Here is a 27,955-nt window from a genome sequence, read left to right as displayed (position 1 = left end):
AAAAAAAGCTGGAGATTTATTTTCTTGCAGAATTGCTCGTAGCAAAAATTCAAACCTGCGCCATTTCCAATGCATTTGTACAGTGCCTGTATTAGGTTAGAGTCTGAGATGCAAGATAAAAGTTTGATTTACTTTGGTAGCTTTCAACTAGAAATCATGCCTGTTAACACTGAAGCAAGTTTCTATTACAGTTGTTTCTTAGTCTTCAATCAGTGATGTAACAGCACAATTAAATGACACACACACACAAAAAGTACACATCTAGAGCCTGGTTGCTTGAGGAACATCCTCCTTTAGTAAGAGAGAATTGAACTAAAGGGAAATATTTTCCAAAAAGTACTTAACTGCAATAAAATTATTTTTTTTAAAAATCATCTCATAGAAGTAGGACTTTGCCAACAAAATGGAAAAACTAAGAAAAATGAAATTCATATGTTCTAAAACTTCTCTCAGTACTAAACAGTAAGATCTCTACTGAGATTAAGATTGTAGCAAAAATTAATGGAAATTTTTGAGATCTGAATGACAAAAGCCTACCAAGAATATTGGGAAAATCTGTCACATGAATAAACAAAACCTCTCCTGCTCATCCCTTATTTTGTTTTCTGCCCTCTGTGATGGGTATGTTAACAGCAAAGCAAATACAAAATTCAGTTTTCAAAAGCTATCTTCTCTACTAAGAGTTTTCATATCTGTCACTAGAGAATAAAAAAATCACTGAGAGGAGAACACAATTAGTGATAAATACATCCACATGTAGTAACTGTTTTCTTCAGTTACCAATTTAGTTTTGATGAGCACTTTATAAAAAAACTTCATTTAACAGAAAATTGGAGAACTTTTGGTTCCAGAGACAGCCCCCAATATACCTGTGGCCTATCAAAAAAGACCTTCAAAATAAGGCTAATTTTTGATGCATTCTCACTGTGTGACAACAGAATATAGAAAAGGTGTCTCATCCACCTTTTCAATCGTGTTATGGACATTAATCCATGAAACTGCAACACACTGCAGGTTTAAAAAGTGTGAAGATTTAGTTTTCTTTTGTGTGTCAAATAACACAAGCTTCAGAGTTGTGTATGGCTTTTTGTGAGCTTTTCACAGGGACTCCCTCCCCCCAGCTTACCAGTCGCAATGACTGAAGCTTGAGGCTCGTTTAGCAAGAAAGAAACCCTCCATTCTCTTCAGAGATAACAAAGGGTTAACTTCCCAACTGGAGAAGTTTCAGTCTGACTGTCCTTGCCTCACAGTAGGATAGTGACAGATTCCAGGAAAATGCAGCCAAGTAAGGAAAACACTTTGGTCAAGCAAATATATTAGGCAAACCTCAATGTCAGAAGCACAAAGACTGGAACAGCAGAAGCCTGCACAGCAAAGTTAAAGCCTAGTTACTTTTACTGAAATATTTTTCTCATTTAAAAATCATCTCAACAATCTTGGGAGGTAAAAAAATGTTGGTTGCTCAATAACTTAAAAGTTAGAATTAAGCCCAGCATCAAAATAGTTCAACAATAAATCTGCACTTCAGGCTACAAAGCACTAATACGTTAAGTTACAGCATTCATTTTGAAACTGAAGATAAAAGAAAACCTTGCAAACATTATAAAAGCTTACAATTAAAAACCAGATACTTGTTGGTTTTCACACAGAATAATCAAGGAAAATATCCAGCTCAGGTGTTATTCTCTGTTATTCTATTTTGCAACAGTCAAGATTATTGAAGTCAGGAGAGCAAATAAAAACCCTTTTGAAAACATCCTTTCTCTTCTACTGGTCAGAAAGATCACTGGTTTTATCACCATTTCTCCCTACACATTAAATTGTTCTACTGGAATAAAAAAATCACACCACAAGTTAACAGAACAATGCATTCCCTAATCAAAGAATACAAATTTTATACATGCATGTTTTAATCATCTGAATTTCAGTCCCATTTTCATATTAAACAGAAAATAAAACCTAAGCCTATTCACTCAGAAAAAAAAAAGTATTTCCACAGAGATAAAAATATGAAGGAGCAAGGAAAAAAAATTAGAACCATAAGAAACACAAGAGCTACATTTATAGGAACACAGCCATTTACAAAATGCCTTTTTTTTAATGGTTGCCTTTCAAGCTGTGCCAACACCACAACAAACATAAAAGATCTGCCTCCCTAGCAGATTTAGAAGAATAAGCAATTACTACATTAGAGAAAATAGGCTGAGAAATTTCCACCAATTGGTAGTTGGCAGGAAAGCAACTCTTTATATGCCAAACCCCAAAAAGCCCTTCGGCACCAACCTCTACATATACTGGCAGTGAACAAACAAATTAAAAAAAAACCCTACTGCCTCAAACTTGGGTCAGCCCTTCACTTTGGGGAAAGAGAAATAAAGAAAAAAAATAAAACAAAACAAGAGCTCTCAATTCTCCTAGGTAAGTAACAGAAGGCTTTTATTTTTGTCAGGGGTTTGAAGTGATAGGTCTTCTCTTTGGGGCACTCCATCTCACAAGCTCCTAAAACACAGTTACGCTGTGGTTGTGCCACAAAGGCTCCTGCCCAAAGTCTGTGGAAAAGCACAAGGCCTGTCTTCCCAGTGGAAGTGCACATTTATGCACTGCTCCTGCTGGGACACTTTACACAGAGAGGCAGCTGCATGCAGCAGCTCTCCGCAGACTGCTCACAGTCAGAATTAGGGATTTCTCAATCCTGCTTGAGAACACTCCTACAGCTGCAGTCCAAGTTCGCTCACTGCCTTTACCACAGAAGGGGAGGAGGAGGTACTACAGCAAATAAAAATCCTATTTTGGAGCATTACCAGTGCTTGGTCATCCTCACCATGGACTGAAGAAAGTCATCATCCACCATGGGTGACGGCAACATACAAGCAATGAATGTGATATTTAATGTTAACTACTTTTATTGATCCCTGATGCACTACTGCATCTTCCATATCAGTGCAGATCAGTGGGTTTCTGCTGCTTTAACAATGCAAGAAGAGATCAATGTGAACTGACAATCCTAGCTTTTGCAGTTTCCCTTACTGACTCCCTACTTGCTTGAGAAGACAAAAATCCTGAGACAGTGTCAGAACACTTCATGGGCAGAAGAGACTCATTACTGCATAATAAATACCCTCAAAGCTATTTTATTGTTAATTAAATTAAACATGACAAACACTGTTTGGATGTTCCTAGGAAGGATTCTCTGTTAAGAAGTATCATTAACAAATCTCATTTAAAATCAAACCTATTAGAAGAACTAAAGAGCATGTCATTGTGCCACCAAACACTGAAAATCAAGAGTTTCAGTGATGCCTTTGCCTTGCTACATTTTCTTCAAAACACAGAAGTTGCTCTTTTCACATATTTCCCTACAAGAAGTGTAGGGACACAGAACATCCAGGCACATAGAACATAACTAGAGACAGAGTTCATACTGAGGCAATCTAAAAGTACACTTGTTCTGTGATACATTTGTTAGAAGCTTGCACCACAAAAAAAGTGGGTTTTTTGCATTAAACATTATAAAGATATTGAAAATAAAAATGCCCACATCTCTGAACACAACTGAAACTTTTACAATTACCTCATGCAGATGTATAGGTATACAGGTGTATATAATACCTGTTGAGTGAGCAAGGATATCCATGTTTAGTCAACAGTACAAGAGTCCAGGTACCTGATACCAACGTGATCTACTCTGCGCCTCTGTTGCTCCATTACTACAGTCACAATTCTGTCAGAGCTCCACAGCAGTGTCAAATAAAATTATCAGGTATCAAAGTCCTGTTCTATGAAGGGCTGAGTCATTAATGTGACTGATCAACACCAAGTGTGTTCCTGACACTTTAAATTGGTGCAGCAGAACATCCTGTGGGCTGCTCCTTTGTATTTCTGTGCAAGAACACACACCACATCATTAACCCTAGCTTTGTTTTCACAGAGATAAAACTAAAAGCAAAAAAAAAAAAACAAGTTGCAAAGATGTGAACACCCTCCCAGAATTATTAATTTCAGATACAATTCTTGACCTCAGCTCATGTCAGTTACTACCTCTGGAAACAGCAATCTATGGAAGTGCAATGGAAGGAGACATCAATATTTTTCTTATACCATTCAGCCACTGTATGGTAGTCTGAAAACACACAGATATCTTAACAAGTTCAAATGTTTCAAATAAACTGTATTACTCAATCAACAGTCACTTTTTTGAGCAATGCAAAACGGCTATAATAAAAAATAATTTGCTTTACTTGAATGTAAAAATCCACTTATTTTACACTATATACAATTCTAATTTTGTTGGCTGTATTAATATTTTAATAAATCTTTTAAAAGTTGATTTTAACTGTCATTCAGAAACAGGTTAAAGCATACACAGTAATAAGAATTGAATTTATGAAAACTGAGCATCTCAGATTATTAGATGGCCACAGCAGTTTATTCTCCTACCTGCTTCCCATCCAGTGTACAAAGTCTCTTGACTACACCCGAGTCTAACTTAATGGCTTCGGTGATGTCATTCAAGACCTGTTCAAAGGAGTGAGCAGTCTTCTTGTTCAGCAGAATTCTCACAGCTTTCCGTGGCTTTACCCCACTCCTAATAACAGTCACCAATTTGGGTTTAATGAAATCTTTACTCTCCTTCACTTCGCTCCTTGTGGATGTCAAGGACGTCAAGGACCGACTGGACCCAGTCCTTATGTTCACACACCAGTTCGGGTTGACATTCTTGGTGTAATCAACTTTGCGATACGGTTCATTGGATGCACACACATAGCTCTCACCTGAAAAGAAGAGGACATGTTCACAGTTCAAGGGGGTTTGCAGCTACTTTGCCAACTTAAAAACCAGAAAAACCAAAAAAAGACATATTTTGGGAATGATTTTCCTGTATTTTCACAAGGAGGACCATAAATTATCAGGGCTTTCCACCCAAAGAACACTCTCATACAGTGCTTTCAACAGGTTTCAAAAGACCTCTGGTATAATAAACAGTAGGGGGTAACGAGGAGGTTCAAGATATTTCACATCTTTTGGCTTGAGTCATCTTGCAAGTGCTTAAATTACTTGAGCTCAACACATGACACTAAGAGCATTCTCCTACAACAAATATCCAGGTCCTCCCCTATGTATCTATCCCTCAACCATGTACTTCAAGATATGTACACCCATGCCTGTGTCTATTTTACAACAGCAAGTTTTAACAGAATAAATTTAAGCACCTGAAGGCCCTTACCCTAAAAGGCACGTTAACCTACCAGGAGTTACTGCCTTTCTACCAAAGACACATATTTGAAACACATCCATTTAGGTATTTTTTAGACCAATGAACACCTGCTGAGGCCACAAGCAAGTCTTTGAGAGTATGGGAGGATAATAATACATCTACACTTCCCCATTTTTAATTTCTTTCCTAACTCAAAGCTGGTTTGCAGGGTATTTTTGGTTTGGCTCTTGTTTTTTTCTTTTTTTGTTTTGTGGGGGTTTGTTTGTGGGTTTTTTGTTTGTTTGTTTGGGTTTTTGTTTTATTGTTTTTGTTGGTTTGTTTGTTTTGGTTTAGGGTTTTTTTGTTCTTTTTTTTTTGTTTTGCTTTTAGAGGGAAAAAAAAGAGGAGGACTACTTGCAGCTTATGACAACAGTTTTGACACCTGACAGCAATATGCAAGGTGTAAACCATGACAAGGACATCCTTAACTCTGTGTAACCCATATCCTTGGGGTGTCACAAAATGACATCCCAAGACATTCTTGAAAGGGCAGAGTATTGCCAGAAGGATGAATGCTAAAGCATTCAAAACTGACAGAATACAACATTGCTCCAGACAGAAGAGCTACCTATATCTTAAAAAGCTTAACCTGTTCTAAAATTAAAGCTACACAGTCAAAGTCACTGGTGGAAGAAACCAAACTCACTTCTAACATGCACAGCAAGATGAGTAAAGAGTAAAGATACATCTAGGGGACAGAATTGTAAGGGTTACAAAATGTATGCCTACATTTAGATGCATACTAGCAAACTTTTAAACAACACTTTTACTTTCTGAACTCTAGTTTGGAGAGCTGATTTATCTTAGAAGTTGCAGAGCTTATTCTAAAAGCAAGATACTAAACTACTTTCAAAGCCCTGAAGAATTACTGTAAGCTGAAAGACTTTCTTGTTTCTTTTCCAATACCAATTACACTGCTTTGTAATCTATCTTGTATTTAGACCTTCTTGAAAGTCTACTTGCTGTATTTGAAAGAACACAGATTATAATTAAGCCAAGTCAACACTGATTTTCTTTGGAAATACTAGCAGCCAAAATTCTGCCTCCACAAACATCACCAGGACTGTACTCCACTCAGGTACTAGGAAACTGGGGTGAAGTTCTGTGGATGCCACTGCCTTGTCTGTACTCTTCCTCTTCACTCATCCCCATCATTCCTCCTCATATTCCTAGATCAAGTGGTGCGAAAAACAAACCGATGCAGACAAGACTAGACTCTTCATCTTTCTCCCAAAAAAATAGCTAAGAGAAAGAAGGTGTTTTCAGTACACAAACTCCTTGACAAACAGCTGCATGCTGCACACTAGCACCAACTTACAGGTAGGAGAAAAAGAACCCCAAACTCCACACAGCTTAGTAAGGGCCGTGGTGTCTAGAAGCTTATGCTGCCCCAGAACTACCTGCTAAATTGTAAGAAATCTCCAAGCAATCTGGATGAGGTGACTTCAGAAAGTCCCTTTCAAACTAAGAGGTCCCATGATTTTAAAGATGTGCACAGTTCTCTTCCAATGGCTGTTTTCATCATCTATCCTGTTATCGCAAAACAGTGTGAGAAATTTGAGTTTTGTGGCAGCAGCTCAGCTACAATAGAAAGCAAAGGTTTCCCCCTGTACATCCTCTATCACTAGATTCAGAGCACTGTGCTTGTTGCCTGAACAATTGCCAGTAAGTCTGTCTCCAAACTCAGTGCTGCCAAATGAGAGGCACTTCAAGAAGCTGGTAGTAGTCCCACTGAGTGGGACAGAAGAGGCAAAATCAGAAGGGTAAAATAAAACTCATGGACTGAGATAGAGACAGTTTAATAGGGAAAGCAAAAGCCACAGGGGCAAGCAAAGATAAACAAGGAATTCATTCACCACTTCTCAAGAACAGGCAGGTGTTCAGCCTCCTCCAGGAAAGCCAGGCTCCATCATGGTAATGGTGACTTGGGAAGACACATGTTTTAACTCTGAACTTTCCTCCTTTTCCTCCTTCTTCCCCCAGATTTATAAACTGAGGATGATGTCATATGGTCTGGAATATCACTTGGGCCTGATGGGGTCAATTGTCCCAGCTGTGTCACCTCCCAGTTTCATTTTCCCCCAGCCCACTCACTGGTGGGATGATGTGAGAAGCCAAAAAGGCCTTGGCTCTGTGTGAGCCCTGCTCAGCAGGAACAAAAACATCCCCCTGTTATCAACACTGTTTCAAAAACAAAAACAAAACATAGCCCATACTAGCTACCATGAAGAAAATTAACTCTATCCCAGCCAAACTCAGCACAAACTCTTGGGACAGTCTGTCCACCTGTGTGCAAAAGAGCTTTAAATAAGTTCTACAAAGTACCTCAAAATTCACCATAATTGAGAATGTTCAGAATTATCCTTTCTGACTGAAAACCAATGTATTTCCTAGACCATTAAAAAAAGAAAAAAAAAACAACAAATGCACACAAGGTAATTTAAAGTTAAATCTCAGGGCTGAAATTTAAATTAATAAAGTTAAAAAAAAATATTAAAGCTACTCAGAAACAGTCTAAAACTTGAAGTGAATTCATTGCTTTGCATAAAGGTAGAGGACAAAAGGTCCCTTTGCTCAAGGATTTATAATTGCAAAATTTCAACAGGCATTCTTTATTTTTTACAGACTCATAATCATAAATAGAGCATCTTCTTTGTACTATCATGGAATGTGATCTATTATCTGTCACAGCTGTCCTACAGCACTCTATAGGAAAGCAGAAATTGTACTTCTATAAAATTTTCAGTCAATATTAATCCAAAAGGATCTACATTTTTTTTAAATAGCAGTATAAAACTTTGTCTCCTACTGCTTCCCTTGCTTAATGCATGAATAAAACAATTGCTTGATTATCTCAGAGTGTTGTGATACAGATTTCTTCTTGTTACTTTTTTTCCTTTAAGCAGAGGCCACAGTAATGAAAGTCAGGAACTGCTTTCAAGTTAAAACAATGTAATAACTTAAAAGAAAGAATTTCAAATTATTTGTTTATTATTTGTTTCAGCTGCATTTAATCAAGCCTGAAGCTGAAGCACAAACTATTTTACCTTAAAAAAAAAAAGATAAAATCTGCCAAAATTAATAGAAAATTTCCTATAGTTGGTAGATACAATAAAGTCTAATTGCTTGAGAATATGGTATATTACAAATTGTTTCGTAAGTGCTTTAAAGTCCGTGCCTGCTTTCATATACCAGACATATAAATAAAGTTAAGTAACACAAGTTTTGCATGGAAAACAGATTTTACTACTACACCTGCAAGGCAGGCACATATGGCAAAACTAGAGTAAGGGCTGTAAGTGAGAAAACACATTTACGGAGTGATTTTCTTGTTTCATGACTTAAAGGATAAAGTTTTGAAATTATTACTTAAATCTCTAATTATTTTACTACAGCCAGGACTTCACCCACAGTTTCTAAGTTCTATTTAAAAACTTGCAAGATACAAAAAAACCCAAGAAACAGTATCATTAGGAAGACAATTGCTTCTCTCTGGATAAAGAATGGTTTTCTAGGAACAAGTTAAACATTTATTTGACAGGGGTATACAATTGACTATTGTGATGAAAATATATAAGGAAAAAAAATGGCAGGGGTAACTTAAATCACATCTATAAAGTTAACTCTAGGAAACTTTCTGACAGAATGGTGCATTTAAAAATCATGCCTGAGGAAACACCATCCCTGGATAAGCAAGCATTAATAAAAGTGTGCTATTGTTTAAATTATTGTAGCCATCCTCCAAAGTAGAAAATGCCCTTATGTATGTCAGTTTGGAAGAAATATCATGTCATTTGTATAAGTATTATCTCTTTTTTACATTAATTTTTTGTAGGTAAGAACCTGAAAATATATATACTATATATATACACCATATTTGCTCACAGCTTTCATGTATGACCTGATTTTATATCTTTTTGGGATTAATTCATGTATAAGTACAGACTTCTGATAATCTCCACAATCTTTCAGAAAACTAATATATGTAAAATACAACACACAATACTTGATTTTTGAGGGAGTCTAGAAGGGTTGAACCAATGAAATTGTTTTCAAATGTCATTGAAACTAACAGATACCTTTATAGTTAAAAATCACAACCATAAATATATTTGACTGTTTCACTGACTGACTTGAATGAGATTATCCATGTGAATAACCTAAATGCATACCATCCCAAATAAAAAGGAAATAATTTATGAGACTTTAGCAGCATTTTGATCAGGCTGTAGCTTTTTTCTTTTTGCATTTTTACATCTACCAGCCCAAGAAAGTTGATAAATCTCCAAAAACAGGCATAAACAGTAATTCAGATATTTACACTGCTGACTTCAAGCTGGTCAATTTTATGGTTTGAAGGCCCACTTTCCATTTATATTCTTGAAAGACGTTAAAGCTAATGCATAGTAGCTTCAACCAGCACAGAGTCATAGCAATTATATTATGGAAAGTAAATACCATGTCTCCAGCTCACAACATTGGCATTAACATGAATCAGCTCCCCAAGTTTCAGACCAGAGCATGAGTTTAGTCTCTAATATTACACTGAGATGTGCAGGTAAAGAAGCACAATATAGAGTAATGAAGCAGGATTATCTATTTAGCAATGCTTTCTTTTTTTTCATTTAGAGGCAGAAAAAAATGCAACACTTCCAGACGTCGGTGACATCTGGGACTCTTGAGCCCAGCCAAACTATTCCACAGCAGAAAGCTCAACCAGGCTGCAGAGTAGTTTTGGCAGAAGTCTGAAACCTCCTTATAAGTTCACAGCATAATTTTAACAGAGTGTATGTACAATCTATCTCACGATTCATGACAGTACCCAGAGCAAGCTAAAAGTGCCAGCTCTTCCATGAAGAAATCCTGCTACCAGCAAAAACTCCTCAAATTTGGCATATGCTTGCTTAAAAAGAGAAACATCTGCTGATATTTTGGGCCACAATATAATCAGCAAATGGCATAAGTCTACTTCTGATTTTCCAAGTCTTATTAACAGTAGAAAATCAGCTAGAAGACATGGAACATTGGCTTTTCACAAGGAAATATGACGTGCCTCTCAATAATTCAGCTGCACTGAATTAATAACTGGATGCACTAACCATGAAACAAGCTGCTGTGTAAGTGGTTTAAGAACAATGTAAAAGGATTCCAGCTTCAGACAGCCAACAGTCTAAACACAACACCTGCCATCCCCTCAGAAGAGGAAAATACAGATGATAAACAGAGAAAATGGAAAAAGAGAAAACAAGACTACATTGGTCAATCTGACTGACAAACAGCCATAGATCACCAGCTGCCTAAATACTGGTTTGCTTTCTTAGAAACTCATCCACAAAGTTTTTTTATTTGCAATCTATTTCTTCAACACCAATCCCCAAGATAAAAATGCATGGATTAAGGAGAATAGCGTGTACACTTAGTAGATGAGGGGAAGGCTGTGGATGTGCCTATCTAGGGTCTATCTAGACTTCAGTAAAGTGTTTGACACCATCTGCCACAGCATCCTCCTAGAAAAAATGACTGCTTGCAGCTTGGGTTGGGTGGACTCTTCAATGGGTAAAAATCTGGCTGGATGGCTGGGCCCAGAGTGCTGTGGTGAATGGAGATAAATCCATTTGGCAGCTGGTCACTAGTGGTGTTCCCCAGGGCTCCACCTTGGGTTGGTCCTGTTTAATGTCTTTATGGATGATCTGGACATGGGGATCAAGGGCACCCTCAGTACTTGTGCAGAAGACACTGAATTGATGTGCTCAAGGGATGGAAGGCTCTGCTGGACACCTGGACAGACTCCATCAGTGGGCTGAGGACACAGCTGCAGGAGGCTCAAGGTGGTGAAGTGTCAGGTTCTGCACCTGAGCTATACAACGATACAGGCTGGGTGAGGAGTGGCTTAGGACAGAAAGGGACACCTGAGTGCTGGTTGACAGCAGCTGAACCTGAGCCAGTGTGCCTATGTGGCCAAGAGGTCTGATGGCACCCTGGCCTGGATCAGCCAGCAGGACAGAGAAGTGGTTGTTCTCCTGTACTGGGCACTGGTGAGGGCACAGCTCAAGTGCTGTGTCCAGTTCTGGGCCCCTCACTTTAAAAAGGACATTGAGGAGCTGCAGTGTGTCCAGAGAAGGGAAACCAGGCTCATGAAGGGTTTGTAAAACATGTCTTACGAGGAATGGCTGAGGGAGCTGGGCTTGTTTAGTCAGGAGAAGGGTAGGCTCAGAGGGGACCTCATGGCAGTCTACAATCCCTGAAAGAAGGTTGGATGGAGGTGGGGTCAGTCTCCTCTGCCATGCCTGCCATAAGAGGAATAGAGGAAATGGCCTTAAGCTGAGACAGGGGAAATTCAGATGAGATATTAGAAAAAAATCTTTTCACTGTTAGGGTGATCAGGCACTGGAATAAGTTCCTCAGGCAGGTAGGGCAGTCACAATCCTGCAGGTGTTTAAGAGGCATTTGGACCTGGTGAAATGGTTTAGGGGTTACACTGGCAGCGCTGGGTGGATGGATGGACTGGATGATTTCAAAGGTCTCTTTCAACCCTGATTATTTTATACCTTTATATGAACTATTCTAAATTCAGCCATGCAATATTAGGTACTATTAAAAAAAGTAGGATGCATCCTGCCTTTTTGCATCACAAGTGCAGTTTTGAGGGAACACAGCTGCCTGACCATTTGAGGTTCTTCACAGCACAACTTCTGTGAGCCAAACCTCACTGCTAAGCATTTGACAAATAGCCTAGAAATATTCAGACTTTTTGTCCTTAAAAAATAAAAACTACTAAAGAAATACTTACAAATATTTACTTTTCCCTAGCATTAGGTTAGAAGCCAGCTGTGGATATGTCACATGTTGTGAGCAACAAAAGGAATTAATTAAGTGTGCAACACTCAAAAATCCTCAGTAGGGATATTTGAAACAAAAGTATCTGAATAAAGTTTTCGGTCTTGCTTTTTTCAAGGTTAATAAGCACTATCTCCTGAAAGTCACATAAATGATCACTTTTTAAATGGCACTCTGTGTAACAGAGAATGACACAGCTGACAGGCAAAAACATCCCTAGGGAAGGAAAACAATTTCCATATTTTTTAGGCATGTGTTCCCCTGTGAATCCCATAGGACAGGGCAGGTATCTACACAGATGTCATTTATTCACCTTATGTTCCTCAGCTTCTTTGGGTGCAACTCTCTAGCTTCAGAACTACCAAAAGCTGCTTATTTAGTACAGCAAGGTAGTTCTTAAGGCTACTGACCTTCTTTCTAACTTGAGGAAACAGCAGAGTAACCTTTCCGTGTTCTGTAACACAAAGCCAAGCAGATTTCCGGAACAGCGTATTTACAGCATATATGACTGATCTAAAAATAAAATAACCCCTTTTATGAAGGATTGGGTTATTTCAGTTTCCCTTTCCTTCCTTATTTTGAGCAACTTCCCTCCTCATCAGTTTCTTACAATTCACTTTCATATCGTCTTTAATAACCCTATAGAAGTCACGATCTTTTCTCATCTACAGCACTCAGAATTCCCCATGCACTTTTTAAAATCTGGGACGACAACCAGGATTTTAGCAGATGATCTCTTTTGATGATCTCTTTAGTTCTCTTTTGATTTGATTTAGACATTAAGAGGTGCAGATTACAGCTTCCTACAGGCTTTCACAGAATCACAGAACAGCTGAGATTGGAAGAGACCTCTGCAAGTTCAACCCCCTGCTCAGGCAGGGTAAAAGCTCTCATAAGACAGTCAATGCCACCTGGTATCAAACACACCTGACACCATGTGCCTTCTCCACAGGAACTAAATAACCCTTTTCAGGTAAACTAGAATTTCCCCATCCCTGAAACTAGGAGATGGATGATGATGGAACTATTTTATTTTACTTGGATGGGACATTAACTAAGAATTACTTCTGCATTTCACACCCATACCCCAACGCTCCAGAACTGTGTCACTACAGTGATTTGAACACATATTTGGAAGAATATGCTTTCAGTGGTTTTTAATCCTTCTTTCATCCTCCTTACTTACCCTTCTTTGTTCAACTTACTACATTTGCCTCTTGTTTATTAAAGCGTTACAGCTTCTGGCTCTAGCACAGGAGGGTAATCATGCCTTTTGGAATGTGCAAAAATACAAATTGCCTACTTGGTGTTTCCATCTGCTTGCCCTGACAAGAGACTACAAATGCCCTGACCTAATGCAACAGTGCACATCAACCGAAGTCACAGGTAGTTTATGCAGGATTAAAATGTAATATGCAGTAACAACTATGGTCTAAGGCAGAAAAAAACTTGGATTGTTCAACACCTCATTTCAAAACACATTCTCTTCGTCTGTGTTAGTGAGGCAGAGCTCATTTCTGTAAATCAGACATTGCCCTGTGCTATGTGTACTGGCCATACATAAGGACTGCCCCACCCCAAACCTTCCCACCTCCTGCCCAAAGACTTCCCTACAAATGCCTGTTGATTGTGTGCATAATCATGCAGACAAAACTCCTGACATTTTATAAAGGATTGTATTAAGCACTGTTGTTGAACGAACAAAGACACTCAGCCATTTTTCTAGGGAATAGAAGGATTCCCATTAGATGCAAAACAAACAGAACTTCTCTTTCCAGGAATAAGGTCTACACTTGCTTTCATCTCCCAAAATCCAACAACAACTCCCAACTTTGCAGCAGACCTGTACAATCGGGATTCTCCGCATCCTTCATTAACAAGGCAGTGAAAACAAAGAGACAGAGCATGACCAACATCCACATAAAACACATAGCTCAGGACTAAAGAGCTGCACAGTTCTATTACCATGGTATATCATGCTTTAGGAAGCCTATTTTTTCAAGGGAAACTGAAGGAAATAGACAAACACTTAAATAGCTAACTCTGGTAGAAAATAAAAATTAATCTACTTTAAATATTTGATATTGAAGGGCAAGTATAAAATTACTCATGGAATATTGTATTCTAAAGTAAAAAGCAGTGTTCCAGCAGAGTAAAGCTGGAAGAAAGAAAAGTATAAGAGAGCCATAATAGTCCCAGCCCCCTCCTCCTCTCTGGATCTGCCTGCTCAAACAGATCAGGAGCAGACAATGAAATTCCTCCCATTCTAAGAAAACAGTGAAAACTGTCATACTCATAATGTTTCCTATCTACAGGGGCTGAGAATATAAATTATATTTGCCTTAGGCTGGTCCAGCAGAGCATGCTTTTTTGATTGTCATATCCAGTTAAGAAAAGCAATATGCTTCATAAACTGGAGCTTCTATTTTTGACTAATAAACATGATCTGGTGCAATTTTTAACTGGCTCAACCCATAACAGCAATATTTCATATCCTCAGTATGTCCATGCACTAGCTCTTTTTCTCTTAAAATGACAAGCAGTAAAAGAGATTGCCAAATACAGCCAAACTCAAAAAAAAAACATTTATCAGTGACTCAACTCAGCTCGTTATGATACACAATTTGATGTTGCCAGCTTTTATATCCCAGATAGATAAATAGCAAATAAGCCTTAACGAGCCTGCCCTGTACTGGGACACATCACTGTCCAAGAGCTCCACACACACAGGCTAGAGCTGAGGGAGGTTTAATGCAGACCTTGCTGGCTTGGCAAGGTTTGCTGAGCACTCACCTTCTGCTCACTGCAGAGATCTGCCACTACTGAACCTGAACTGCTGTGACTCCATGTCCCAGTTCAGGAGCACTGGGAAGGTGCCAAGAGACCAGCGAGCTTGGTATTGCATCACGCAGCCATGGCCCGTCTGGTGCTCAGCCTGTGGCTGGCACACACTCCAGCACTATAGTTTTATTTTCCTTTCTGAAAATATTAAAAAGAAATATGGCAAAATACCATTCAAAACTACTTCTGGTGCTTCTGCAGTTCAAGCTTTAGGTTAACACCAATGTTGGAGCATTTACTCGAGAGCAGAAATTTAAGCTTGCTGTGCTGTAACCACAAGAAATAAAGAAAATGAACCCAAATTAAATCTGTTCCAGCACCTCAAGAACAAAACAGCTAGCAAAAACCTCAAATAATTTCAAGGAATGATAGATTCACTACTTGTTTACTGTCCTTTCCTTCCTCTATACACTTTTCTTTCTCTGTGTGATTAGTCTTGCACTGGTAAAGTTTTTAGCACGCTAACTGGAGAACATACTAATCCAATTATGATGCTATAGGATTTTCTTAATATTCCTGAGAGTTGTATTGGATAGATGACTAAGTACTTGGGATTCTTTTTCCCCCTTTTTATTTCATTGAGAAAGCATGGAAGTGGCATTTTGACTGTGACATTTATTTTGCTTTATTCTTCCAGTGAAGAGCCACAACAAAGGTTACAGTTTCAATGCGTATTTGAAGAGACAAAGAGTAAGTTTTGCTTTCAATTATTAATTTATAATTGTAAGAGTATACATGGCTGTCCAGCAAGTAATTCTGCTTTCGTTTTAAGTCATAAAAGCCTAGTATCATTCCTGCTGCAACATTTCAAAAGTAATGGAAGTGCCCTTCCATGCACATCTTTTTTGAGGGAGACCCCCTTTGGCACAGCAAATTCTGCAGCCCCTCCCCTTTCTCTTCCACGTTGTGGTGAAGCAGCTAGTCCCTAACTCCCAATGTCCTTCCTGGTGGATTACATAAAGGTCTTCAGGTTCCCTTTCTCATCCAATTCTCCAGGTGTGATTCAGCACTGCTTTGAAAAGGAAAGCTTCCAGACCAAAGCTCAAAGGATAGGCAGCTGAAAGCCTGAGAAGCAGGAGGCATTGGAAAGCCTACAAAAAAATCCCAGTTCTTCATTAATGCAAACCAGCTACACTTGGCACACAGAGTCACAGGGTGGAAGACTCTGGTGGTAGCTGATCTATTAAATACCTGAGAACAACCATCGAGTGCAAATTCATTGTGAACCTCTCAGCATGCACAACATAACCTGTGCATTTGGGAAGCAGGCAATGCTGAGCTCAAACTGTATTTTAAGACATCACGTGAAAAGACTGGGGAATTCTGCTCCTCATTCTGATAGTTATTACTCCCCACAAACAAGGGGCATATGTGTCATTCACAAAACAATATTTCTGGTCCCATTTTGAGACAGGCAAGCGCTGTTCTGTTCAGATTTGCAAGATGTACATAACTTCAGCAGCTAAATCCCGTTATGAAAAGCTACTTAGGAACAACTCTGAAATACATCTGATTCCATAACATGCTTTTGAAAGTCAGGCAAGGTAGATAATTCCCTCTGTTAATATGGACTCTGATCACATTTGAAACTAGGGCGTTACACCTGTTAGTTTTAATAAGTGGTAGGATAGAGATACCCTTTATTCACAGCACTGGGGCTTCTTCTCTGAAGGTTGAAGCCACTGTGAGTCAACAATGACACTTAGAGAAGCAAATTACAGCATTTCCCTCTATTACAAATGGAAGGTAACCAAGAACTTTACAGTTCTTGCAGATGAAAAGAGCACCTGCTGCTTAACTAGCATTGGAGTCAAGCCCAGCGCATGCAGATGGCAGCACTCAAGGTGATGGCAGAAGTGGATGGTCCACACGGGGAAAACGAGGCCCTACCGCGCCTCACAACAGCGGGCAACGCCGGCTACTTGCCCTCACGGGTTCTGAGGTCGCCAGTTCTCACAAGGCGACCTCTCCACTTTGGTCCGGGTGGGGACTGGGAAGCTCACCCCAGGAGTGCCCACAACCCACCACCAGGTCCCACGGCCAGCTCCAGCCGGACTTTGACACCCTCCTCACCTTCCACCAGCTCGTCCAGGCTGGTGAGCTTCTTGCTGCCATCGATGGTGTAGATGGTGCGGACCCCTTGCGGCAGGTTCACGTTGTCCGACAGGGACCGAGTGAGCTCCACCAGGAGGGCGTCGAAGGAGCGGAAGCGGTCGGGGGAGATGGCGTACACCAAGCCCTTGAAGTACCTGTCCCCGTTGCGGTAGAAGCGGGCTTTGCGCGCCTTCTTCTCGGAGCTGAGCGCCTGCAGGGTGCGGGTGCGGTAGAGGCTGCAGTGCGCGCTGTGCGCCGGGCTGGGCACCAGCCCGTTGCCCCGCGGCCCCGCGCCGCCGCCGGACCCGGAGCCTCCGCGCCGCGGCCCGGAGCGCTGCTGCCGCTTGTCCCGCTCCTCGAAGTGCTCCAGCTCGATGCTCCGGCTGCTCGCCATGGAGAGCCGCCTGCCCGCCCTCCCAGCTCCGCTACTGCCTGCTACGCCTGCCCGCCGCGCTTGCAAGGGCTCGGGCCGCCTAATAGAGCATCGCGCCCGGCCGCTCTCGCCGGGAGGGCTGCGGCTGAGCGCGGCGCCCGACCTGCCCCACCACCGCAGCCCCGGCCCCGCCGGAGCCGCCGCTGCCCGCTGCTGCGCCCGCGCACAAAAGCATCCCTCACGCCCGAGCGCGGCGCCTCCCGGCTACGGGCGATGCCGGGGGCTGAGCGAGAGGCTCGCAGGAGCCCCGCGGCCGCGCCCCCGTGCCGTGCCCATGCGGGCTCGCACAATGCGCGGGTCCCCTGCTCAGCCCCTTCCCTGCTGGCTCTGCCGGGCAGCGGCGGCGGGGCCGGAGCGCCTATTTGCTCCCGCGGCGGGGGCAGCAGCACCGCCACTCGGCGCGGGGAGCGGAGCAGCCTCCCGGCTCCCCGGCGGGGGAAGGAGCCGCAGCGGATCCGGCGGGAGCGGCGCTGGCGGCCCGGCCGTGGAGCGCAGCGGAGCCGGAGCGGGAGCGGGCGGGGCTCCGGGCGGGCCGCGCCGCGCGGGGGCGGTGCCAGCTCGGATCGCGTCCGGCGCGGGGCGGGAGCGGCCGTGGGAAGGGTGGGAGCGGCGGCTCGCGGGGAGGGAAAGGGATTCTTCTAGGAAAGGAGAATTTGGAGGCGCAGTTTTCCCATAGGGTAGTGCTGACCTTTTGGTGGTCGTCCAAGTGCCACACGCCCCTCAGGCGCACCCGCCGAGCTGCCTGCCAGCTCTCTCCCGGCTTTGCGTGGCTCAGTCACTGCGTTAAAACGCTAAAAATGCTCCTTCTGTACGGCCCTCAGCCTAATACATCCCGCGGGACAGAAAACTACGCATCCCTGTCATTTGCTGGAGGAACTGCTTTAAAGGGCGTGTAGCGATAGGACATGGGGTAATGGATTCAAAGTGAGAGTAGGTGTAGATTGGATATTGGGACGAAATTCTTCCCTGTGAGGATGGTGAAGCACGGGCACGGGTTGCCCAGAGAAGCTGTGGCTGCCCCATCCTTGGAAGTGTTCCAGGCCTGGTGGAACGGGGTTTTAAGCAAGCTGGTGTAGTGAAAGACATCCTTTCCCATGGCAGATGGGTTAGAACTAGATTATCTTTGAGGTCCCTTCCAACCCAAACCATTCTGTGATTCTATGATTTTCCTTTTGCATTTGCCACCACCTCTCCCTGAGGACTCAAATAAACCCATTCAATCAGCCTAGACCTCCTCAATGTGCTGCAGCCCACGTTTTGTGGTTTCCTCAGACATCTTCTCAGTGCTCCTGAGGTTCCTCAAGTCAAATTCACTTTTCATAGAAATGGCCAACAAATACGCTGAGATGGATGCGATTTCAACTTATTTTCAACCTTACAGAACATATTTTCTTTTCTTGGCACAATGAGAATCTAAAAAAATGTAAAAGCTTTTATAACTACATACATGTTTTCAATTTTTTTTAGGTCTCTTGCATTGGGAAGTTGCAGTTGTGTTATGTCATTACAGGTGACCACAGGTTGTGCTCTTCTGTCCAATATTCTTTGCCACAGTTTTGATGGATTTATTTATTTATTTATTTATTTATTTTTAAATTCTTTTTTGAAATACCAATAAAATCGAGCACTTTCTCAGCATTATTACTGGGTTTCTTACAAAGTAGATAGACATCTAGTAACAATATTCTAAAGATGATACATAGAAAACGTCGGTGAAACTCACTCTTTATTGAAGTGCCAACTTCTGTGATGCCTGAAAACCTCCACAAGCAAAAAGAAGAGATAAACCATGGAGCAGGATTATCTCCTCTGGTGGTAAAATCAACAAAAGGAACTGAAGGAGAGGGAATTTTGTTACAGCCAGGGCATGAATACACTTGCTAAGATTAGACACGCAGGTCTTGCCTAGGAATCAGGACCCAGAAGCCACAAAACAGTATGGATCAACTTTTTAGACTGGCTTGGATATGTAGTTTCTAGTCCTAATTACAGACAAAGTTACACAGATAAAATTCAAACTCATGTGTGTAACTTTGCTCTAAAGTGGATGGGTCTCAGCTGCAAAGGTATAACTTTTTCCAAACAGTACCATGCTTCATGGGCACATCTGGCCTTTGCAGAACAATTCACATTTCTTAGTTCAACCCTCAGCAGAAGGTTATTTGGACTAACCTTTTTCCATTTGCTCAGAAGCAGGTCACAAAAGCCCAAGGAAGTTTAATCCACCCCTCCTACACACCTTTTGTCTCTCTGAGCTGCTAACTGTTTCCACAGGACAGTGCTCAACTGTCTGCAGAGGACTCATGCAGACTAATATGTAAATACATATATAGATATATATGAATTTTAATGTATTGGCTGTGTCTATGTCTGAATATAGGTTGGAGAATCTGGTGCCAGGGTTACCATTTTGCCAGTTTCAAGTTGTTTTGCTGAGTCGTAGGATATGTCATGTGCAGGACTTGCTCTGACTTCTGAAAACTCTAGCTAGAGATGGGATGGAGGGAAAGGAATTTTATACAACCTCCTGTAAAGTAAAGCTAAAAGGGAATTCTCCAGATTTCACCAGGAAAATTCTCTCTCAAAGGGAATTCCCACTGCAGAGAACTTTCGAAGTCTGTAGACCAACTATGTTTTATTGCATATATAAATATGAAATTGACTTCTGATCTGTAAAACTAAACTATTTCTATATTAAGATGATATTTACAGAGAGGTTGGGATTAGATCCATATGTGTAACTACCAAGGAAATTCCTGGTGACACCTCAAACATGGTCCTACAACTTGTGCTCTTTTTTTTTTTTTTGTCCTCCTCAGATGTTATGTGTATTTTTAATAAGATCTGTAAGCCTCTGTTGCACAGAGCTTCCATTGGTGTGTATGCTTCACCTTTTCTTTGCCATCTTGTTTCCCCTACAGAGTTATCTGTAGCCAAACAGATGTTTTAAAAGACTTTCCAAGATGAGGAATATAACCCCAAAACAACCCCATACGCATCCGAAGGACATTTGTTGTTACACTTTAGAAAATTAACATGATCAATGTGCAGTCCTGTATGGAACTGACCTATGAATTCACATTGTCTTCTTCCACAGTAGGGATGACAAATTAGCAGTTCACTTTACAGCAAGCAAGGTTACATGCATAAATGATACCTTGCTTATTAACCTAAATCTCCATTAAAATGTGATTATCATTCATTCTTGTGATATTCTTATTCTGTAAATATACATTTCTTGTTTGAATAGTAAAGAGCTTGCTCTTTTCATGTCCATCTAACTAATCAGTTCTCTCACCTGCCTTTGTTTTTTTCCTTTCTTTTTTATTGTGGTAAGCATAATGAATTCTTGGTTGAAATATCTGCTTGCATGTAGAAGAGCTCCTATGTGGTTTTGTTGCTTGATTGGTTGTTTTAAAACAAGCAAGCCCTGTGAGAAATTTCTAAAAGAAAACTAAGAAAACTTTACCATCATATGCAATGTCTTTTTTCCTTCTGTTACCTGAACTCTTTACCATCTTGGTTGTAATCAGTGACATTTATGTTACTCAGAACATTTTATGGGATTGATAAGTGAGATTCAGTTCAGAATTAGAGTTTACAGTGGGTGGTTTTAGAAAAAAGTATGTATCTGGCCTTTACATTTAGCCCATTTATTTCACCTTGAAAATAATAATACATAATGTTACTAAAGAAGAAAAAAAACCACCATTAACTTGGTGTCTGTTGACTGAAGATTTTATTTACAGAAAATATTATTTGAATAATTCAATAAGGAAATGTTTACTTGCAGCACCAAGGATACCAAATTTGAGTATTTAAGCAATTAGATGATAATTTGCAATGATTTGTTTTCAACCCAAGAATGTTAAAATGCTTTTAAAATATTCATACAATAAAATATCTCGGAATCCCTGTGAGATGCTGTGCCCTACTTCGTAGATGCATAAAATGGGAAACCAAAAGTTTAAGCAACTTGACCAAGTAGCAGAGAAATATATCAGTGTAGATGGAATAAGGAAGATCTTACGTCCTTAGTGAGCCAGCTGTGCCCAGGTGGCCAAGAAGGCCAATGGCATCCTGGCCTGCATCAGCAAGTGTGGCCAGAAGGACCAGGGCAGTGATCATCCCACTGTACTCAGTACTGCTGAGCCTGCACCACAAGTCCTGTGTGCAGTTCTGGCCCCTCACTACAGGAAAGATGTTGAGGTTGCTGGACTGTGTCCAGAGAAGGGAAAGGGGAGCTGGGAAAGGGTCTGGAGCACAAGTCCTGTGAGTGGCAGATGAGGGAGCTGGGGGTGTTTAGCCTGGAGAAAAGGAGGCTCAGGGGAGACCTCTCTCTCCCCCTGTAAGGGGGTTATAGCCAAGTGAGGGTCAGTCCCTTCTCCCAAGTAAACAGGGATAGGACAACAGGAAATGGCCTTAAGTTGCATCAGAAAAGGTTTATACTGGATATTAGGAAAAAAATTCTTCACTGAAAGCATAGTCTAGGTTTGGAAGAGGCTGCCCAGGGAAACAGTGGACTCACCATCCCTGTAGGTACTTAAAAGATGTGTAAATGTGGCACTTGGGGACATGGTTTAATGATGGACTTGGCAGTGCTGGGTTAGCAGTTGGACAGGATCATCTTAAGGGTCATTTCCAATCTAAACAATTCTATGGTTTCATAATCTCATTATGAAGCTGTTCTTACATTAACACTTCTTGATGAATGGGAATGTGAGTCTGAGTGTTGAATACTGAATTATCTCTATACAACTTAATATATCATAGGGAAAAGTCTGGGTCTGAGATCTGTGATAAGTCAGTGTGTGCATTTAGACCTCAGAATTATTCACCAGTTTTGATAGATTAGATGAAAATGCCATACATAAGTTCAGTTACTTTTAAAACAACTCTGTACACTTCCCACAGGACACCCTTGTCTTTAAATTTGTCTTTAAGAATATTTCTGAACATCTATTTAAGATTTTTAAAAGTAGTAAAAAAAAATATGAATAAAAGCTGTATAAAACCAATGTTGATCCTGAAACACAAAAATGTAGAGAAGAAAAGATCCTCACATTATGTTCTATTTTATTTTGCTGTACCAAAGAAGACTCAGATGTATCAACACCCTTCCCAGCAAGGTCCTGGGAAAGGACCCGTAAAGCCTCCTCATGGCTGGTATTTCATATCAGCCAGTAGCTGCTCAGATGAGTGGTTTTGCCTTCATATCCAGTATTTTTTTTTGTTCCAGATTAGCATTTTTCTACAGAACATCTCTAGCACTCTGCTAATATCAACAGAGACATTCTGTCCCATTCTCCTGTCCCTGACGTAGGGAGTGGGATGCTACCTCCACCCAGAGCAGCATGAATGAAGTTGTACAATATTGTCATCATGCAAACCTAGTTTTTGTGCTAGTAGTAAACATCATGGAAGAGTTAGGATACCCTCTCAACAAATTCCTTCAGAAGTCAACTGAGATCTCAGCCCTTTTGAATTCCAGCAAAATTCAGCTCCTGATTATAACCAGTTGTTCAGTGACGTGAGGTAATGATCCTCACCCACTCAAGCTGGATCAGAAATGGCCACATTAAATAAATTGAGTGTGGTTTTTTTGTGACATAAATGAATGCCTAACTCCATGTGCCCATACTGGTGGATTACATAAATATCTCCAGGTTCCTTTGTCATTAAATTCTCCAGGTGTGATTCAACATTTCTTTGAAAGGGAAAGTTTCTAAATCAAAGCTCAAAGGATACACAACTGAAAGCCTAAAAAGGAGGAGGCATTAGAACACCTACAAATTTTATGTCTTTGCTGATTAATCTGCATTGCAAGATATTTGTGAACTTCCTTTTTTCACAACAGTTCAAGGCTGTCATATTGCCTTCTGTGACTCATTTAGGCTTTGCACATGGCAAATTTCATCTATGTAATACCTGTAACTGAATAAAAGTAGATTAAAATTTAGATAATTTGAAGAGAAGAAAGGCATGATTTACAGACAATGAAATCTTCTACTCATCTTTTTTTTTTTCTAGCATATTTAGCAAGAAGTCATTAGGGCTTTATTTCTATCACCCTTTTTGCTGTTAACCCCATCATAATTTTTGTATAATCATTAATAATTTTAATTCCATTTATTTCTGTTTCATTACAAGACATCAAAATTCTGTATTTTCAATAGAAATGGCTGTCTGTATAGTTGCTATAACTCTGGTTGGACAATCCATGATCCAGGATTAAGTGGATCATTTAATCTGTTGTCTTACTTTAAAGTATGATTATTCATATGGTATTAAAAATAGGAGAAATGTAGAATCTTGAAAAAAATCCTTAAGAATTATGTTATTTCAGATGTTAAATAACTTATAAGGACAAGATTCCAATAAATCTTTCAAAGATCACTGCCAACAGTTATTTTAGTGAATTACCAATATAATTAAAAATGAAAAATTAATGTGTTTTCTGAGACAGCTACTTCAGCAAAGATGTCTAAAATAAACTGATGCCCCAAACCTGATGGAAACTAGAGATGAAAACAACAGTGAAGCAGTATCTATTCTGAAACAAGTGAACTACTAAAGGAAATAAAAAAGTATATAATTTGATAATATGATGGTTACTGAAGCAAAGCCAACTACATACAATTCTCTCATCTGCACTCCTATTCCTTGATGGCTTTTTCTCACCCACCTGGGTCTGCTGCCCTGATTTGAATCTGATATTTGCAAATTTGAATCTGGGCAATGTTCTTGGTAGAGTAATAACCCTCACCTCCAAAAATGTCATAGAGCAGGAAGTTAATATTGCATATTTGGGTTGTTTTGTGAACAAACCGATTGTATAGTGTAGCTATATACCAAAAGCATCAGCAGGCAATAGAACAACTGCAGAGAATGAAATGAGTAATAATTTTCCCCCTTGCTTTCTTCTGTGCCACAGTGAAGCCCCTACTGGCTTCAGGGGCCTTTTCATCCAAGGACTGATTTTTTTGTAAAATGGGAGGGGAATGTACAAATGACTTCTATTGATAACATGACAAAGATGCAAGAAAAGGTGAGGTACCACATTACATCAGAGCAGTTAGTACAGCTGTCAGCAAAAGGACAGATTTACGAGCCCACAAACCTCTTTCACATCCAAAAAGCAGCAATATATTAGCACCATTTAAAACCAATGTTGCTCTAAGAAAAATTACTTGAGCAAGTAATTATGTTAATCAACGTTAAGATCAGAGTGGCATATTTGCAAGAGAAAAGAAGCAGATTTAGAAGCCTTGTGATGCAGAGAGTAAAATAGGTGATTGTCGTTTGTGGGAGGTAGAGGCAGAACAAGGAACTGCCTTGGAGAAGAACACACTGGGTGTAAAAAAGACCTCCTGACTTTACATTGGATCTGTAAATTCCAATACCTGAAAGAAATAGGAATTTTATTCCTTAGGTTTACTTTCTGGCTGGACCCTGCAACTCCCTTGAGGATTTTGAAAATCATAATTTATGCAGTGTAGAATGGTGATGCTTTACAGAAATACCTTGAAGATTGGAGAAGTGGAATGACTAGTAGATCAGAAGTTTTGGCTAAGTTGCAAGAACAGGAAATGCAGCCTTTCACTTTCTTCTTTGTCTGAAGACAATCAGGTGTGGTATTTAATTAAAACATAGTGCAGCATTGCTTTCAGAATAAGCAATTGCTGAATGTAACTTAAATTCTTTTAAAGAATAATCAAATTTTATTTATTTAAAAGCAAGCAAGCCTTTATTTCTGGTCTGTTGGTATGTTTAGGGTGAGTATGGGATTGTCTGTGGATACATATCTTGCTTTCAAAGCCTTTATATGGGCCTTATCCTTGTTGCTGCTTGGCTGTGGAAATCCTCAGCCATAGGATATTCCCAGGGATAGACTTTATAAAATGTCAGAGCCTCAACTTGTTTTGTACTGTACAAATACAATCATCACCTGATGGTGATGATCAGGATAGGTTGCAGAAATTGCTGATAAGAATTTTGTAACATTAATTAAAGATCTGTCACCTAGCCGGCTACTGAGGGAAACTGAGTTGTATCCCCTTACAGTGTTTTCACTCTTTGTGTGCTAATATATGCTCTGTGCAGATCACCAGAGACTGATTTCAGCTTAGTGCTCTATGGATTTGTTTTAGAGAATTCTTGCATCTGAAGAAATGTGTTATTCCAGAGATGAGATATCAAGCCCAATCTTGGCCTTCCAGGCTTATGTGTCTTCTTTAGTAATTATGGTGTTATTATTTGCATGTGTGTTGTCAGATTTACTGGAGAATGGCATGCTGCTGTTTTGTTCCTAATTACCAGCAAAGGTTTTAGTTATCTTCAGCAGAATTATTCTGTCTGTTCATCAGCACAGTACAAAATGAAGTTGAGTCAATAATGTCAGCCCCTGTACAAGAAAGAGAAAGCAGCTACTTGGCTTTCATGTGATGAGAGTGTTGCTTTTTTTTTTAAAAGGAAGTCAGATGCAGTGTTGTGAAAATCCTTAATCTTCTCCTGTTCTTTCTCTATCAGTCAAAATTTAGTTGCCATGTTTTTGTACTCTTTTTATCTCTGACAAGAAATCTATACATTTGACTTGCTGCCAGCAAAGCCATTTGCATTAGGAGCAGAATGATGTCTCTCAACTACTATAGCCAGCATGGTCAAAGTTGTGTGGGAACTTTGCCAGATTGAACTTTTTGCCTTAATAAAATAATGGAATGCTGCTTTGGGGCTTAATTTCTGGCACTAACATTGTGAATATTACGTTTGTTTTCTTCAGATGACTCAGATTGAGAATATTGCTGTCTTATGACTTCTTATTTTAAAGTCTCCTTTAAGACTGCTTATCCCGACAGGTCTGGAAAGAGCAAAATAATCTGTTTTGTCAATAAATAAGGAAACCATGAGAGGTAAGTGGAAGAAATCTTGGTGAGCTTGTCCCATCCTGGTACCATCTTTGGGCTTGAAAGTGGACAATTTGCTGCAAAACCAGTCATGTTTCTTCCAGACAGAGTGTGTGTTGCTTTGTAAAGTGCTGTAAATAATATAGAATTAAAGCATTTGCATAGAGATTGTCAAGTGCAGCCAACTCTTATTCTTGAGAAGGCAGAACTTTAAGCAAAATAATTTGAAGGTCAGTTGTGACTCAATTAGGAATAATTCTTATTTAGACTTCTAGCTGAGAGGCAGAGGAGATGAGGGGGGCACAGATGAAGGGGCACAGAAGCTGATTACTGACAAAAGAGCAACTATGGCTACAGGCAAAAAGTAACCTTGGGCTGTTCCAGAGTCCCCAATACATTTGCTGAGCCTGAATTTGGAACAAAAGTAATAATTTTGGAACTTTTTTTTCCCCTTGAAGGAAAGTCGGATGCTAGAGTTTAATTGGAAATTAAGCCTTCTCGGAGAACTTAAGGTATTTTCATTATGAACTTCCTCAAACCTCAGAGATGGGAGATTTTAAATGCAATATAACCCTTTGGTTCTCTGGAAGTAAGGAGAAGCAAACCATTCCCAGAGTACTCAATTTTAGCTCTTGTTTCTTTCCATAACCGTAATGGATTAAGTGTCATAAGTACATCGAAAGGACTTAGTGCTAAACCCAAAGAGGTTAAAATCACAAGAATTTGTCTGGAAGGGGTATGCCTGCAAATGGTAATTCATCAGCTGATAAACCTCACCCATGAGTTTGCAGAACAGGAACATAAATACTGCTGACAAACACAAGAGTTGCAGTAAAGTAGCCTGGGAAAGGTTTTGCCCTTACCATTAAATGTTTGGGGGTTTATTTTTAATTTTTTTCCAGAATTAGAAAGTTCCTTAATCACTCCTGCCATATACAGAAAAAACCCGAATGACTGAAGCACAGGGAAAACAAAAACCATTCACAGCTACTCAGTTACAAACAGAGGTGTTCTATGTCTTTTTCCCTCAGTGATGTAAGTCACTAGGTTTAGACTATTGTGTAGGAGCCAGTGGTGCGTTCTAATGGTGAGAAAAATCTATGAAAAACATCTTTCCAGGAACTTCTTCTCTTTTCTAGGAGAGATCTCTTAGGAAATGTGATAGCTCTTACCAGTCTTCAAAAAAAAAGAAAGTTTTATCTCCATATATTTTTATATCTACACACGCACATACAGTATCAGTGTGTGTTCTGCTTTATAGAACAGCAACTGTAACACCTGGAAATGAGTAGTTAGCCAGAGCAGATAACGGGGAATTAGGCTATTAATCTGCTTAACGAGGACAAATGCCAAAGTAGTTTAAATTGTGCTAGTTTGCAGTTCTATTCTTATATAAGAGGCATTAAAATTTAGCAAGTTGTGCAGGGGTAAAAAAGAGTATAAGACTATAGTTCATTCAAAGTCCAAATGCAAGTGTAGTAACTGTCCTATTTCAGCATTTCACCCATTAATAGACAGGCCTGTGGTCCAATATGAGCTGAGTTTACACCAGCTGGGATGGTATAGACTTAATTGATGTGCAAAGCTACATTT

At 40.1% G+C, this 27,955-nt stretch overlaps 1 protein-coding gene across 5 annotated transcripts in view; it reads right to left on the bottom strand.

Moving 5' to 3' along the window:
- Positions 1 to 17,943, bottom strand: part of DCLK2 (doublecortin like kinase 2) — an 80,971-nt gene extending 63,028 nt beyond the window's left edge. For all 5 annotated transcript variants that reach the window (XR_008436643.1, XR_008436644.1, XM_053974938.1 and 2 more), the window contains exons 1-2: positions 17,006 to 17,943; positions 4,438 to 4,772 (exon numbers count right to left, since the gene is read on the bottom strand). Coding sequence is in view for 3 of the 5 variants with exons in the window: in XM_053974938.1 (XP_053830913.1) it covers positions 4,438 to 4,772; positions 17,006 to 17,420 (750 nt within the window). In the remaining 2 variants the exon portion in view is untranslated. The remainder of the gene's footprint in view (positions 1 to 4,437; positions 4,773 to 17,005) is intronic.
- Positions 17,944 to 27,955: the final 10,012 nt, after the last annotated feature.

The sequence above is a fragment of the Vidua macroura genome, chromosome 4, assembly GCF_024509145.1.
Source record: "Vidua macroura isolate BioBank_ID:100142 chromosome 4, ASM2450914v1, whole genome shotgun sequence".
NCBI classification, from domain to species: domain Eukaryota; kingdom Metazoa; phylum Chordata; class Aves; order Passeriformes; family Viduidae; genus Vidua; species Vidua macroura.
Note: the sequence above shows the minus strand (reverse complement) of the source record. Positions and strands in the feature narration are given on the sequence as shown.